Source organism: Chelonia mydas, chromosome 10 (genome assembly GCF_015237465.2).
Source record: "Chelonia mydas isolate rCheMyd1 chromosome 10, rCheMyd1.pri.v2, whole genome shotgun sequence".
Classification (NCBI taxonomy): Eukaryota; Metazoa; Chordata; order Testudines; family Cheloniidae; genus Chelonia; species Chelonia mydas.
Genome location: NC_051250.2, coordinates 6,930,909 through 6,947,449, shown reverse-complemented (window position 1 = coordinate 6,947,449; position 16,541 = coordinate 6,930,909). Strand labels below are relative to the sequence as shown.

At 55.0% G+C, this 16,541-nt stretch overlaps 1 protein-coding gene across 3 annotated transcripts in view; it reads left to right on the top strand.

The window, feature by feature from the left end:
- SLC5A10 (solute carrier family 5 member 10) overlaps positions 1-16,541 on the top strand; it is an 82,643-nt gene that overhangs the window by 10,103 nt on the left and 55,999 nt on the right. For 2 of the 3 annotated variants that reach the window (XM_007060070.4, XM_043523225.1), the window contains 2 exons: positions 8,254-8,359; positions 11,456-11,536. In XM_007060070.4, the coding sequence (XP_007060132.2) occupies positions 8,254-8,359; positions 11,456-11,536 (187 nt within the window). Of the gene's footprint in view, positions 1-6,609; positions 6,986-8,253; positions 8,360-11,455; positions 11,537-16,541 lie in introns of those variants that run through there. The other variant, XM_043523226.1, reaches the window with a different exon arrangement.

Below are 16,541 nucleotides of genomic sequence, written 5' to 3'. Positions count from 1 at the left end.
GCCCCACTCTCTGCCCACGTGGCATTTCCCAACACTGCCGCGGCTTTCCTCCGAAAAGGCTCAGTCCCTGGATTTGCTTCCCTTGGCCCCAGAGCCCCCCCAGCTGAGGCCCCTTTACCCTTGTCCTCCAGCTCCTGGTGGGGGGCAGGGGCGAGGAGGCGCAGACGGGGCGCAACCCTCAAAAGTCTGGGGACCGCTGCTCTAGGCAGACTGATGGCGGAGCTGGAGATATTCCTGATAACAGACAGGCCTTTGGTAGGGAGTCCTGGCCTGGAGGGACGAGAGGTTCGTGTGCTAGCCCACTGCTCATCCCAGGGAGAACTGGCTCCACATGCCGAAGTTCTTGAATCGGGCAGAGGCGTGATAGCCTTGGAAGGACTCGTTTGCCATGGGAGCCGTGCACCTTCAAGTCCTGTTGTGACCTGTCAGGCAGATCTCCAGGTGTGCTGTTTCCCTGGTTCTGGGAGCTGAACATATGTTTTCCTTGTGCCCCGGGGTGGGGGTGGGGGGCACACCATAGTTTGGGACCTGACAGTTCTGCAGAGTGGCCCACAGCTGCACGTGTATTGTGAGGGATCACAGCCTGAGTCTGAAAACGTGTGGACTGTTTCAGAGCTGTGGTGGGGAGTGGTGTGGCAAACTCTGAGGGCCACTTGAAATACAGGAGGTATTTTGGCTTGTAAGACTGGGATATCTGAGTTAATTTGATCCTGCCTTTATCCGACACAGCCATTCAGCCTTTCCCATGGGAAACAGCTGTTTTCAGAGGTTCAGCTCCTGCCCACTAATGTCTGTCGTGGGCTGAAAATCAGCCGGCATCAGGAGTAACGTTGAAGAAATGCAAGTATGGAACTCCCGTTATTTGGCGACTAGCACTGTGTGATGCCACGTCTCTCTCCAGAGTGGCAGAGCTGCCCTCTCTTCCCTGGTCCTCTTTCCCACTGGGGGCCTAGCTAGTTGCTAGGATGCTTCTTTGATTTGCCTGGCTTCCCTTGGATTTGGATCGCAAATATCTAATTGTGCAGCTTGTAATGGCTGTTGACCTACACATTCATTCCTGGATGTGAAGGTCAGAAAGGATGGTTGCGATCATCTGGTCTGACCTGCATAGCACAGGCCGGAGGATTCCAAAGAAGATGAACTTTGCACCTTCAAGTCACTCATTGGGTTCTCCCTGCCGGGCACGGATTATATCCGTGTGTCTTGAAACCTTTGCTGTTATTCTGGTGTTTCTCTCCACGCCTGGGCTTGGTGTCTCAAGCCCTGAGAGTCGCTCCCCACCATGTGTCTCTTCTTTGCTAAAGCTCCTCAAAGATTTATTGTCCCTGCATTCCACCACGGTTGGGCATTGTGATTACTGGTGAGTCTCAGCTGGTCTCTGACTCACTCAGAATGCACTTGTAAAGGAACTCGCCTAGACCAGGAGATTACACTGGCTGCTTGTGTAACCCACCCACCTCCTGGGTGTGGGGTTCTGTCCCATCTAGTGGCACCAAGACCACTTAGAGAGATTAATGAGTCTGCTCTACAGCCTTAGCTAACAGCCAGTTGGCTTTTAGCTCATGCGGTAGAGGCTCATGCACTAAGCTCCAGAGGTCCCCAGTTCAATCCTGCCCGTTACACGGGCTCCATTCCTGGTGCATTTGGATCCGATAGTTGTTGCCAGCCGTACGTTGGGATGAACGTTTGCAAGCACACAGGGACAAACTGATCCAGTGTCCTGCCTCCTACATGGACTGCTGCGGGATGCTTTAGAGGAAAGCACGAACCTACAATGCACCCAGCTAAGCAATTCTATCCCATGGGGGAAATTTCTTCCTGCCCCAGCTGGTGCCCAGAGCATGAAGGTCAAGAGCTCTATAGTGATTTTCCTAGCTAGCACGTGCTGTTCTCGTGCATACGTCTGGAACACCCTGCACCGCAAAGCTGAGAAGCAGTGTCCCCAGCACTCCCTTTTCCCAGCAAAACAGCCCCTCGTGCTCTTGTATCTACCGCGTATGGGCGCACAGCTCTTATTCTGGCACAGCGTCTGTGTGGGGAAGTGAGTGCTGCGATCAAAACCAGCGTCACGCCCACTAAGAGTGTGTCTTTGTCTCCCCCTAGTGGCTGGTCCACCGAAGACCGTGGTTTTCAACCTGGGGTCCATGGACCCCTGGGGGTACGCAGACTATCTCCGAGATTTCCAAAGGGGGCTGCACCTCCATTTGAAACTTTTTAGGGGTCCACAAATGAAAAGAGGTTGAACACCCCTGACCTAAGAGATATATAAGGCGGCTGCTTCTTCACCATCCAAGGGATTGTCTTTTAGCTCAAGAAGCTGATGCTCTTCGTGCTGCAGTGTGGCAGGTTCAAATCCTACTGCCAACTCAAGTGGGGTGTTAGACTTCAGGCACTCAGGATGGGCTTCCCAGGGGTCTTTGTCCCCAGCTAGTAGATGGCATCCTATAAGAATATACTGGAGCACCCTATCTGGGCTGGGCAGCACACGGTGGGTATCAGCCTGCTTTAAAGATCATGTATGGTCCCTGGCTGTCGCATTCCAGCGATGTCCTGGCTTCACCAGGGTCACAGGGTTCACCCCATTAAATCAAAACCCTGCCTTGCGCCTGTTTTCTCTCTTGTGCAGTGCTGACGGCATTGGGTAAGAGCCAGCTTCCAAGTGAGGTCACTCATGGGTGCAGGGAATGGCAAGCCTCCTGCCAAGGCCGTAGGGCCTGACTTCAAAGGCTTTGCCCTGCTTTTACAATGGAATTGACTTGTCTCATGGATGGTTCAGGCCTGCTTTTAATGAGCTTGTTTTTGTCTTTGGGACGTCTTATTAACAAGTCACATGTTCTCTCATTGTTTGCCACCCTAGCAAAATTACAAAGCAGGCGGAGATGCCATGGCCTCTTCAGAGCCAGGAATTAAAGGCATTTGCACCAAGTGTAGCTGGCAGCAAACATTGTGAGACCTTAAGGAACCCAGGAGGAACAGTTATGAAATCTGCTTTCCAAGGCTGGGTCCTACCAGCCGGGCGAGGGGGGAAAAGTGGAGGCTTGCTGGGGTGGGGTGATTCCCAGGAATGGCAGCTTAGAAGCTGGCAAGTGCTGACATGAAAGACGGTAAATCATTCTGGAGAAGAACATTAGGAGCTCCAGGGAACGTGATGGACAATGGCCCCTTTTAATCCCAGCTCCATGCTGGGATGGAACTGTAGTTGGCGGAAGCTGATGGTTCTTCATGCTCCTACCAATGGAGAATGACCCCCTAAATTAATAATACCTTGTGCTGGGACTAGTAGCTTAGGGGAGCGTGACCGGCATCCCGAGCCTTCCCCCCTTAGAGTCTCAGGGTGGAGCACAGCCCTGGGTATCATTATTATTATTGGTGAGTTTCTGCTGATCTCTGACCATTGCAGTGGAATTGCCTAGTCCAGGAGATGATGCTGGCATCTGGTGTCATTCCTGGGGGGCTGGATAAGATAGCTGACCCAAAGTCCTATTAGGGCTTAATTGCGGCTTCAGTCATGTGTTCTCTGTAGAAAGGTGCCCACATCAAGCGCAGCCAGTATTCAGTGCCACCCGCCTTGCCAGCCGCAGCAGAGAATCCAAGATCTTAATGGACCCTAGGTACTAACCTGGCCTCTCCTTTAGAGATGGCCTGGCCAAAATGGAGTTGAGGCAAATTCATAACCTAGCTAGAACATTAACTAAAACACCGACCATGAATGGGCCACAGCCTCGTCTGGTGTAAATCAGCAGAGCGTGATTGACTCCAGCATAGCTCGGTGGACATCAGCTGAAGTTCTGGCCCCAGCCTGGGCGTTACATCATACAGTCATTAATTACGAACTGCACACCTGTTCGTTAAAAAGAGTCAAATGTTTTGTTCAGTTAGGGGACAATCATGGTTCCCCTCCCTGAGGCTCTTGGCTGCTGTAGAAGGCTGCAGTAATGGCCATGGTGGGACTCCTTGGCAGACTGATGGGAGGATTCCTTCTTGCTTACCCCCATGCCCTTGGGATGCTGCAGAGAGAGATCCGCAATGCAGAGCCCAATTGCTTGGGCTGGGCACCGGTGCTGGGTCTGTGTCTTAGGCACCGAGAGCAGCAACAGCTCACATATCTCCAGCAGGGATGGAACCTGGCAGGTCCAGCCAGGGGGCTGATTCCATGCAGCTCGGCAGAACGTGCTGTGGACACTCTTTGGGAGATTAGAGAACAGCGGGGGACCCTCCCGTGTCCTGGCTGGCTGGCTCCTGGGAATGTCAGACAGGGCTGGTTCATTCTCGTCACCCAGTGTGAGGCTGGGCCCACGTGGCTGCGGTTTGCACCTCGCCCTCAGAGAAGCCTTGGCCTTGAGCTTGATGAGCTAGAGCTTGCCCTCGGTTCCACCCGCACAGCCCAGCCGCTAATCCCAGGGAGAACTTGGATGCCCCGCTTTGCTGAGCTGAGCATGACGCAGCTCAGCTGCGTGGATTGGACTGCACCGCAGCACCATTTGTAGCCGGGACCCTCCTGATTAAATTGGCAGGCGTCCCACCAGCTCACAGAATATCCACAGGCTGCATTCGTGACGCTCCCATGGGGCTGAGTCTTACCAAGTCCTCCTCTTCTCCTGAACTTGTCAAGTTAAAGGCCTTGTTAATCTGGGACTCTTCCAGTAACGTCTGTTGGGCCAGTCCAGCTCCCACTGAAATACTGCAGGCATGTTGGAGATCCTGCTGGCGAAGGAATGACTCCTGCACCCGGGTTCTGTATTGCAGAGGAAGGTGCTACAATCCCCCGTGACCTGCGGAGCTTGGGGCTCTTCCTGCTCCGTCCACCATCCTGTCTGCATTTCTGGGACAACTTCTCCTTCCTCCTTCCCTTGCTCCACACAGAAGGCACTGCCCCTCTCAGGCCAGAAGCTGAGATCCTGGCGTGGAAGGTGCTATAGAAAGTGTGCGAGGGGTTAGGGTATGAATTATTATATTTAGCCCTTTCCTCTGTCGATCTCGGTGCTTTCTCAGGCTGGGTGAGCGAGTGTGGTTATCCATGTTGTACTCACAGGGAAACTCACTTGCCCAAGGTCATCCAGCAGGGACTGGAATAAAGGCCAGTTCTCTTGGCTCCTTGTTTGCTGCCTCCCAGGGCCAGTCTGGTCTGGGACCAAGTTTCATCCTGGAAAGGGTCTCTTACTAATAACCACCTCTCGCCCTTTGTCAGCAGGTCTTCCTGTGACCTCTCTGAAAGGCTCTGCTTTGGAGGCCTGACTAACTGGGAGCTGGCATAAGGAGATATAAACTACACATCCTGCACCGGCCTGGCAGCCCTGAGAACTCAGGCTGACTTTCACCCGAAAAGGGCTGAGATTCTTAGCTGGGGTAAATGAGTGTCCATGGAGTTGGGCTGATTTGCACCAGCTGAGGATCTGGCCCTACATTTTTAACTAACCTCCCACTTATCTTTCCATGCATGCTCTCCGCTGGGCAATGGGAAGTCTCCCATGGGTGGCCATTGGTTTGGGTCCTTCCGTCCAAGTCCCATGGAGCCGCGTGATTCGAACAGAGTGTGACGCCAGGAATGAGCTGAGCCCAGCGTGGTTCGTGAGAACCCGTGTAACTCTGGGCCAGCCCCCTGTGTTCCCTTTCTCGTTGCTGCTGGGTATCTAGAGAGTTGGGCCAAGTCCCCTGTGAGTCCAGCCAAGTGCAGGGTCTGTGACGCTGAAACCACTTGTGATGGTCCAGCCTTCTGACCAGCTGTGGTGCCACAAATGAATGAGGCTCGTCTGGACGGTGCCCTGGAGAGAGCTCTCCATGTGGGTGGGCAGGCCTCTCCCAGGTGTCCTAGCAGAGCTGCAGGCCTGGGGTTCCTCAAGGCATCTTGCTGCAATCTCATAGCAACACCTCCTCCTTGTGCTCCAGAAGCTGGTCTCGCAGAACCCCCGGTGTGTGTTAGAACGGCTCCTTTGGCTGATCTCAGCGTACACCCAACCCTGGCAGCTGCAAATCTGGTGTGGTGGCTAGAGCAGGGGACTGGGAGTCAGGGTTGCTGGGTTCGATCCCTCACTTTGCTACTCTTTGCTGCCCAACTGCAAGCAACACCCATCGCCGCTGAGTGCCTCAGTTTCTCCATCTGTCAAATGGGTATAATCCTTAATTAGCTTTGTGGGGGGTTGAGCTTATTGTTGGCTCTGAGATCCTTGGATAAGAGGTGCTATAAAAATACAGACCTAGTGATTCCTCTAGTGTTTGCACTCAGCCCGTTTGCTCCTCTCCTGGCGTGGATCCTATCTGTGGTATGCTTGGCAAGAGATTCCCGCCCCCCGCCCGGTGCCATTTGCCCATGTGAGCACCCCAGCTCATGGCCCACCGCCCCGCTGGGGATGGCCCAAAGCTCAGACAGGTTCAGCGTCCCACTCCCGCTGGCGGGGAGCGGGGCTCTGGGAAACGGCTTGGCAGGCTTTTCAAAGGTGGCAGCGGCTGCCAAGGGAACAAATCCAGTCAAGCAGAGAGGGATAGACCGGCCCTCCCCCCTTACTGCACGTGTCACGTGTGCCCGCTGGCCTGCCGAAGGGTGGCAGAGACGGCAGATGAGTTTGCTGAGTAGACAGAAAACAGGAACCGAGGGGAAGAGCTGAGCTGCGGCGCAAAGCTCCTGCTGGCTCTGGATTTGAGGGCTCCCCTCCAGCCGTCTCTAGGTTCAGGGTCTATGGGGGGGGGGGGTCTGGATGCTGCACAGCCTCTGCGGCACCCTGCCGCCGCGGGGGAGAACAACTCCCGTGTGTTTCCTGGGCTCCATTTTCTCCTGGGGGCCGTGCCCTCTTCCACTCTGCCTCCGGCTCTCCCCAGCCACCACGGCCTCTCTTTGGGACCGGCCCGAGGGGGGATGTTGCAGAGATGAGGCAGCTTAATGGCCTTTCACGGCAGAACTGAGTGCCTGGCCCGGGGCTGGGAGCAGCCCGCCCCTCTTGTCCGCCTGGTCCGTCCTCCCCTTGGTGCCACGCCAAGCTCACTGCCACAGGTGAGAGACTCCAAGGTGCTGGGGCTCTGTGCCATTGTGTGTCCTATCAGCAGTTCAGCATAACTGGGAATTAGTGTCTCTAGTTCCGAGGTAGCTGAGCTAGTGACCCCCCCAGGGTCGTCTCCTCTCCCCAGAGCACCAGGGGAGAGATCCCGCTCTGAGAGGATGACCTGCCCTTAGCCTGAAACAACAAAGATGTGAGGCAGTGGCATGGGGGACTCGGGGCTCCCGGGTTCTGCTCCTGAATCTTCTGCTGACTTGCTGCGTGACCTTGGCTGAGTCACTTGGCCGGGCCCTGCCTCAATTTCCCCACCTGGCGCTCACCTGCCTGTCAGGCTTAATGAGTGAATGTTTCTAGAGTGCTTCGAGATCCTCGGCTGAAAGTAGTGCTAGGAGGAGAGTGTGCTAGTGAGGAGTTATATACCCTGGGGAGATGCTGAGTCTGGCTGGGTCCAGTTCTGCAGTGACCATCTGGCTTCTCAGCGGTAGGGTCAGCAGTGGGGCAGGGAAGAGGAGTAAATGGGTCAGTGACAGGCCTGATCCTGGCAGGTGCTGACCACCCTTAACTCTCCTTTGTTCTCAAGGGAATGGGGGCATGCCAGCGCCTGGCGGGATAATAATACTCCCGAGCTTTTCTATAGCACTTGTCCTCCAGAGAACTGAAAGTGTGTCACCCAGGCGTTTGGTATCATTAGCCTCGTTTTACAGCTGGGGAAACTGAGGCACAGAGCAGTCAACTGATTTGACCAAGGTGCCCCCAGCAGGCCAGCCCCAGAGCTGGGAACCGGAACCCAGGTGTCCTGAGTGCCACGCGAGTGCGCTAGCCACTAGACCACACTGCCTCCTCGTTAAGGATTAGACTCCTGTGTGAGAGCGAGAGAGGCTGGGTTGCCAGCCCTGACGACTATCCTACTCTATTTCTCTCCAAATGGGCCCACCGCGGGGAAGTGGCATTTGGAGCTTCCCTTGGTGTTGCCTGCCCAGCACGGCCCTGCAGGGCACTACTCGGGTGGGAAGGGCAGGTCAGTCCCCTGGTTAATACCAGTGGTTCTGTACTCAGCTGAAGCGGGCTGAGACCTCCAGCTCACATCACGCAGTGCCCATGTGGGGAAGCACTTACCTCCTGTTGGGTGTATGGAAGAAGGTGCTAAGCTCTGTGGTACCCAGGTTAGCTCTGGGTAGATTGTCCCCATTCCCACCTCTCCGGGTGTTGGCAGGGCATAGCCCTGGGCCTCACCCAAACGCTGTGTTCTTTATTTCACATGCAGACAGATCTGTACTCGGGGGCCCTGTTTGTACAAGTTTGCCTGGGCTGGAACCTCTACCTCTCCACCGTCCTGATGCTGGTGGTCACAGCTCTCTACACCATCGCTGGTAAGCTGCGAAGTGTTGGAGCAGGAAGGACTCAGAGGCTGGCACTCTGCTGGGCACACCGCGCTGACATTCCGCCCCTAGCTCCCGAAATACCTCTGGGCTCGTTGGCTCGGGGTTCCCTGCCCTCTGCGGCTGCCCTTCCGGACGCTGCCTGCACTCCTGATCGCGCGGCCTTTATGTAGGTCCAGGGAAGTCAGCAGGACGACCGCGGTGAGGGCTGCACGAGTGAGGTTCTAATGTGCAGTAACTTCCGCCCTCTCCAACATGTGCCTTGAATTCTCTCTTGTGTATACGAACGGGTGCAAACGTCCGCACACGGGGGGGGAGCTATTATTAATGGCCACCATTGTGACATCCCCACACTGTGACCATCCTAAAAGGGTCCAACCCCTTATCTGAAGGGCCTTAGCGAACGCACTTCACCACCGACTTGCCCGCGTGTCGTTATCCGTCATGCTCTTCGTCTGCAAAGAACGCCAATCTCAGCTCATTCATGCCCGGAGGGGAGGTAGTAACCAGTGTTCTCCCTGTTTTACTGGTGGGCTGACCAATGGGATTTCCCTGCTCATTCACGGGTAGTGAGGCTCAGGGCTGGGAGTAGAATTCATGAGTTCCTGGCTCCCACCCTGCACAGACCACCGGGTCCAATATTCTTGGCAGGCCCCTGAATTATTATCGTGAGAGGAGGTTCTCTTCGTTGTCCGTGTCAGGGGAGTCACGCCAGCCCAGAAAGTTTGGCCCAATCTCTTCTCTTCTCTCAGTCAAAGCAATACTCCGCCCCAGTACCTCTAAACCAGGGGTGGGCAAACTATGGCCTGCGGGCCACATCTGGCCTGTCAGACCATTTAATCCGGCCCTCAGCTCCTGCCGGGCAGCAGGGTCGGGGGTTTGCCCCGCTTCGTGCGACTCCCAGGAAGCAGCCGGCATGACCCTCCTCAGGCTCCTACGTAGTACACAACGGCGTGGCCAGGCAGCTCTGCGTGCGGCCCCATCCGCAGGCACCGCCCCCGCAGCTCCCATTGGCCACAGTTCCTGGCCAATGGGAGCTGCAGGGGTGGCACCTATGGAAGGGGCAGCAGACAGAGCCGCCTGGCCGTGTCTCAGAGCTGGAGGGGGACATGCTTCTGGGAGCTGCTTGCAATAAGCACCACCCGGAGCCTGCATCCCTGAGCCCACCCTGCTCCCCAATCCCCTGCAGCAGCCCTGATCCCCCTCCTGCACCCCAAACCCCTCGATCCCAGTCCAGAGCCCCCTCCTGCACCCCAAACCCCTCATCCCCAGCCCCACCCCAGAGCCTGCACCCCCTGCCAGAGCCCTCACACCCCTCCCCCATACCCCAACCCCCTGCCCCAGCCCTGATCCCCCTCCTGCCCTCTGAACCCCTTGGTCCCAGCCTGGAGCCCCCTCCTGCACCCCAAACTCGTCATCCCCAGCACCACCCCAGAGCCCTCACCCCCCCCCCCCGCACCCCAATCCGGAGCCCCCTCCTGCACCTTGAACTCATCATTTCAGGCCCCACCCCAGAGCCCGCGTCCCCAGCCAGATCCCTCACCCCCTCCCGCACCCCAACCCCCGATTTCGTGAGCATTCATGGCCCACCATACAATTTCCATGCTCCGATGTGGCCCTCAGGTCGAAAAGTTTGCCCACCCCTGCTCTAAGCTGTATTCGGATGTCACTGTGACTCTCTGGTCCCCAACAAATTGTGTCCGCATGTTTTCCGGTCCATAGAGCATATGTTGATGTCGGGTATTTAACTCTATAAGCTCAGAGAGTGGGTGGGGTCACTGAGCCATTGAACCAGGAGAACATCTCTTAAAATCTGTGTAATCGAATCGGATGTTACGGGTTATGTGAAACCCAGAAATTTTGCCATGAGACGTGAGTCAATAGCTTCAAACCCTTTGCTACAGCTCAGCTACGTTTTAAGCCATTGCTCTCCACTGGCCGAATTCCCGTCTCCCTAGGCGAGCAGGCTCGGATCGACCACAAGGCTAAAGGGGTTGCTTGGTCAAGAGGGTGTGGAAGGGCTAAGTTGGTTAATGGGGGACCGGCTAAGAGTGCCAGGAGCTGATGGGTGAGAACACCAGGGGAGGGTGCGGAATTGCTTGGAGAGTACGAGGCGGGAGACTTGGGGGCAATGGGATGAAAGGAAGGAAAGAGAGGGATCCATTTCTTAGCAGGGCTCATGCGTTGGCTGGAATGGGGTCCTCAGCCGAGTGCAGGAAGCCCTGTTGCTGGGTTAGTTACAAACAGGGCAAAGCGCCAAGGAATTATTTATTTGTATCCCCGTAGCACCTATGCGCCCCAGGCCTGGACGCGCGCACACATCTAGTAATCACAGCTACTGTTTGGACAGCCCCATTCTGTGACCGTTCTAAGAGGCTCTAATGGACCGAGACCCTATTGTGCTAGGAGCTGTACAAACCCAGAACACAAAGCTGGTCCCTGCCTGAGAGAGAGGACAGTCATCCAGGGGGGACATTCCAGCTTTACTGGGGGAGGACGGGCCGGATGACTGAGCAAGAGGCTGTCTTTGTCCCTGGGGGCTGTCTGTAGAAGTGCAGAGAGGAGTGGGCTAGATCGGTGACGGGGACTGGGCTCTGGTGCTAAGGAGACGCTCATCTGCGCGGGAGCGTGAGAACGTGGCGCTCTCGCTTCAGCTCCTCTTTCCAGACGAACCCATCCCGCCCTTCCCCGTCCCCTTCCTTTTTATCCCATGCGCTTGGGACTCCTGCTCAGCCCTGACGGCAAGGCCCGGCGCTCAGCCGCCTCTGCATCGTCCTCTATGCTTGTGGGGGAGCGCAACACCCTTATGCTCCCTGCTCTGCAACTGGAGTGTGCATGGCCCCAGCCCACCCGTGGGGAGATAGGCAGCCCCATAACCCTTGGTTGCACAGCAGTGAACGGAGCTGGCCCTCCTGTTTTACCTTGGTGGAAGCACTTCCATGCCTGCCATGCAGGTCTCCTGCTCAGCAGGGATCAATAACCGACGGACGCGTCTCCAGGTGAATGGTTCGGTTTATTGTTGACATTACAACAAAGCCTGGCCCTGTGCCAATTGAGACCCCTGTATCTCGTTCCCGTCTCGTGCAGGTGGGCTGGCAGCTGTGATCTACACCGACACTCTGCAGACGCTCATCATGATAATCGGAGCCGTCATCTTAGCTGTAACAGGTAAGGCCAGGGAGCTGCACAGACATACCCCCTCCAAGGAAATCTCTTTCCTTGTGCAACTCGAGCAGTCTTAAAAATAAATTAAAATACCTGATCTGAGCGAGTCACATGCCCAGACGTTTAGGGTGAGCTTCGCCGCTCTGCGGACGGCTAGCAAAAGCCTGCACCACTTACGCTCCCCTGTGGCCATATCCCCATGTGTGCACGCCCTGTGGGTCTAAGTGCTGCATAGACTTCGTGCTGGGTCTCTGCACTGGGGTGAATTCCCCACCTCGTGCCCTTCCTGTTTAATCGTTCTACGTGGCAGGCTCCCGGCATCCATGTGATCGATCTAGGATGACAGGCTGGTTAGGTGATTGACTATCAAGTGGAACTTCAAGTTTTTCTCCAGGTAATTCCCAGCTGTTGACTCCCTGGGTGTTATTTGGGGCGTACCCGGAAGGGATCCACCCACATCAGAACGCAGCTTCCTCTGATCTTCTCTGAAACAATCACAGCAAAAGCCAAGGCGTGAGAGAGTCTGCGTTCCATGTGCGTGCAGCCAGGGAGCTGGAACCGGTGCTGGACACTTTCCTCCCTTCCTCAGGGTCTGCCTCTGGCTTTGCTCTAACTTCATTCACAGGCATTTCCAGGTGCTCCTCACTGGAGCACCTGAGTGAATTTAGCCTCACAACACCCCTGTGAGGTAGGGAAGTTCTCCACCTTTTCCGGATGGGGCACTTAGGCGCCGAAGGGTTAAGACACAATTTTCACAGTTGGGTGTCTACTGCTAGAGCAGGTCTACACCGGGAACGTACAATGGCACAGCTATGTCTCTTAGGGGTGTAAAAAATCCCCCCCCCTCCCCCCGAGAGACGAAGCTCTGTTGCCCAACCCCCGGCGTAGACAGCGCTAGGCTGACAGAAGAATTCTTGTGTTGAACTAGCTGCTGCCTCTCGGGGAGACGGATTGCCTACACTGCTGGGAGACCCCGTCCCGGGGCCGTAGTGAGTGTCTACACTGAAACACTGCCGTTTGCTGCTTTAGCCGTTCGAGTGTACACACCCTAACTCCAAAGTTAGGTACGTCTACACTGGGGGGGAACAACGTGGTGAAGAATCTCAGAGCCTAAGTAACTGGCCTGATTTCAGAGGTGTGTCCCCCCCCGCCGCGCATACAGCTCAGCACCTGTTCTTTGAGGGGGAGGGAAGGGCACGGTCTCTGATACCATGTATTGACAGAAATCAGACCAAAGGCAAACAGCAGCCAAGGCTTCAACCGTACAAAAAGGGGCAGGACAATTTCCCCCCAAGTAGTAACCAGACCAGAACCACTGTCCTGACCCTAACGGAGGTGCAGATCAAAAAGAGGGCCGCAGAGAAAAGAGAACTAAAGGCCCTTGCATACTGCTGGGCATTCGGTGGCACCTTAAAGACTAACAGATTTATTCGGGCATAAGCTTTCGTGGCTAAAAACCCCCACTTCTTCTGTTAGTCTTTGAGGTGCCACCGGACTCCTCATTGTTTTTGTGGATACAGACAAACATGGCTACCCCCCGATGCTGGGTATTGTCACAGGTTTGGAGCAGGCAGCTGAACAAGACATCCTCTGTGGATACTGGTTTTGAATCTGGCCCCTGTGCAGGAGTGCAAGTTTGGGAATGGCATGCACACAGGTGTGCTAAAGTTCACCGTCCGCTCTTGTGGGGCTGTCATTCCCAAATGCCTCTTTGTCACCCTTTATTGGCTAGATCACGCAGACAGGGTTGAATCCACTACTGCCACCCGAGTGCAAAATATCTGCTCCTTGAGCTCAAGCAGTAGAGGCCTTTGCAGAGGTCACAGTTTCGGTCCCTGCTGACTACTCATTCTGGGCTGTCATTGCAGAAATACTCGACAGCACAATACTTTGAAGAATAGCCTCAAGTGGCCAAATCCTGGTGGGAAATACATGAACCACGTGATTGCACAGAGACCGAGTTCGTACGGGGTTCATATAACAGCTTCCTCCGCCAGGCTGTTCTACAAAAACTGAGCAATGACCACACAGTTGGGAGTAGAACTGGGCAACACTTTTCATCTGAAATTTTTGACAGTTGAAACTTGCAGATCCCAGTCAACTGAAACATTTTGTGAACTTGGGTCGATTCCCGCAAATATTTCCAGTAAAAAAAAGTCAAACAAAACCCAACCGCCCTAAAAACAATTCCAAAATCTTGAAATGAAACATTTTGATGTTTTCAGAAAGAAAGATTTCAGTTTTGGGGGTTGAAATGACTTTTGGTTTTGGAATTTCCTCGCCCCCCATTTTGTTTAATCCCCCCCCCCCAAATTTTATTTAAAAAACGCAAAAATGTAAAAAAAAAAAAAAAAAAAAAAAAAAAAAAGTTTGAAATTGAATTAAAATGTTTCAGTTAACAATTTTTGAAAACCTGATTGGAACTGCTAGCAACCCGACCTCACTGTTGTTAGCCCAGCTCTAGATGGGGTAAACTGAAGCAGATCGACCCAGGCCTCTGGGCTGGGATCCCCCTATCCGGCATTAGCCCTGGGCCGGCTCTCCCAAATGTGTGCCTGCTCACGCCCTGCAGCGCTCATGCAAACAGTCCTTGTCCCGCACGCACCTTGTTGTCGTGGCTCATGGTATGGTTACCACGGCAAGTCATTGAAATCACGGCCTAAATCCCTGATTCCTTTTGGCGTACACCACAAAAACGTTAATCCTGGTGTGTGAACTCACTGGGCGTTAACGAGGCAGCTGTGGGGCAAATTCTCTGCAGGCCTTCCAAACTGCAACATCCCTTTGTCGGTCCACACCTCCCGTGTGTGCAAATGCCGGTGTTGCTGCATGCAAACTGCTGCCTTTGGAAATACTGCAGGTCCCGGAGCCCTGAGTGCATCTATCTGCTTTCCACTATGATTCAGCGTTTGCTAACCGCCCGCACTTAGAGAGCATTTATCGTTGCTTCCCATCCGCCCAGGTCTTTGGCTCACCCGCACCGGGATTAACCAGGTGTGGGCGTGTAGCCACTTCCCCTTTCACAAGGACAGGGTGAGTTTACAAACACTGATCCTCTCCCCAATACTCAAAGTGGTGTTTGCCTGTGAGATGGCTCGAGTCCTCAGACAATGCTCGGAGAACATCCACCTGCCCCCTCTGACTGTGGTCTGGGATTGAGGGTCCCAGGACTAAACCGCAGACTTCTGGGGCAGAAGAGACCATCAGGATCATCTAGAGTCCGACCCTCCTGCCCATCGCAGGCTGTTGAGCCTCGTCCAGCCGCTCCTGTAGTGGGCCCATAAGCTCTGCCCGAGTTACTGAAGTCCCCATCTCGCATGGCCATGGAACTGCGCCGAAAGGGCAAGACACCGAGGGGGGAGTAATGTGCAGTTCTGGGGCGTTTGGATCGGAGTTTAGCCAGGCTCATTTCTGGGAGGGGGGAAAGCCCCATCCCAGTATCCCTACCGTGCAGGGAGCGTGGGCGGGGGGGCGGGGATGAAGAGGAGAAGGTAGATGGATGGATGTTTTTCTACAAGAGCTGCTCACGCTCAAACCGGCAGGAACCCCGGGCAGTTCTGGGCTGTGTCCTGCGGGAGGTCAGACCAGCGGATCGCAATGGGTCCGTCTGCCCTTGGAATCCATGAATAAAGTCTGGGCTCGGGGCTGCCATTACCAGAGTGTGAATTCTCTGTAACGAATTCCCAGCCAAGGAAGCCTGTGTTTGGGAGCATCCGGCTTAGGAGTCTGAAGATTCGGACACAAATCCGCAGCAGGCTGGAGTGTGAAAGGCTCATAAGAACATAAGAATGGCCCTACTGGGTCAGACCAAAGGTCCAACTAGCCCAGTATCCTGTCTTCCGACAGTGGCCAGTGCCAAGTGCCCCAGAGGGAAATTAACAGAACAGGGAATCATCAAGTGATCCATCCCCTGTTGCCCATTCCCAGCTTCTGGCAAACAGAGGCTAGGGACACCATCCCTGCCCATCCTGGCTAATAGCCATTGATGGACCTTCCTTCCATGAATTTATCTAGTTCTTTTTTGAGCCCTGTTATGGTCTTGGCCTTCACAACATCCTCTGGCAAGGAGTTCCACAGGTTGACTGTTCATTGTGTGAAGAAATACTTCCTTTTATTTGTTTTAAACCTGCTGCCTATTTATTTCATTTGGTGACCCCTAGTTCTTGTGGTATGAGAAGTAGTAAACAATACTTACTTATCTACTTCCTTATCTGCTCCATGGGGCAGACCCAGCAGATGGCCAGGCCTTTTACCTGGCCCCCAGTTTTGGCCTGGGCCCAGAGGAGCATTACCAGGGCGTTTGGTTTCCATGGGCTGCACTGTTAATTCTCTCGGCTGCCAGCCGCTGTGACTTATGGGCACTAGCTAGTCATGAGGATGGCAGCCCTGCCACAGACCCCTTCAAAGGGCACAGAAAGGAAGTGTGAGGGGACGGTGGGAGGGTCAATACTGATCTGGTAACCCCACGAATCTAACCTGCTGCTAATGCCAAGGTGCTGAGAGTTGGGGGGTCGGAGCTGGGGGGGGGGGGGCATTAGATCTGGCTCCCAGTTCAGGCCCCGCTCTGATTCTCACAAAGCAGCAGCGCAGAGGAGGAACAGAAGGTGAGACAGAGACAAGCTGCTCCCTCCACCCCGCCCATCGCTTTAAAATAAATTCAGCCCCAAACACGACAGGTTGTGCTAAAAGCAGCCCCTGATATCCGGGCCTGGGGTTCGCCCAGCCCTTCATAGTGGGGCTGCTTCCTCAACCTTCCCCCAGACGGCTACCTCGCCTCTGCCCCGTCCGCTGCGGCGCGGGAGTCTGTGCTTGGTGCCCAGCGGGGGCATGGCCTGGCATGGGCTTGGGCAAGAGGAGACTCTGGCAGCTCCTCTTGGGCGTAACGGTCGCTGTGCGGCACCGTGTGCTGGGGATGGGATGCAAACACCCCTGCAGCGCCTGCTCTCGTGTGAAGCTGCCACAGACAGGGGTGTTCCTGCTCCTGCACGGATTGGCTTGGAAGGAAGTG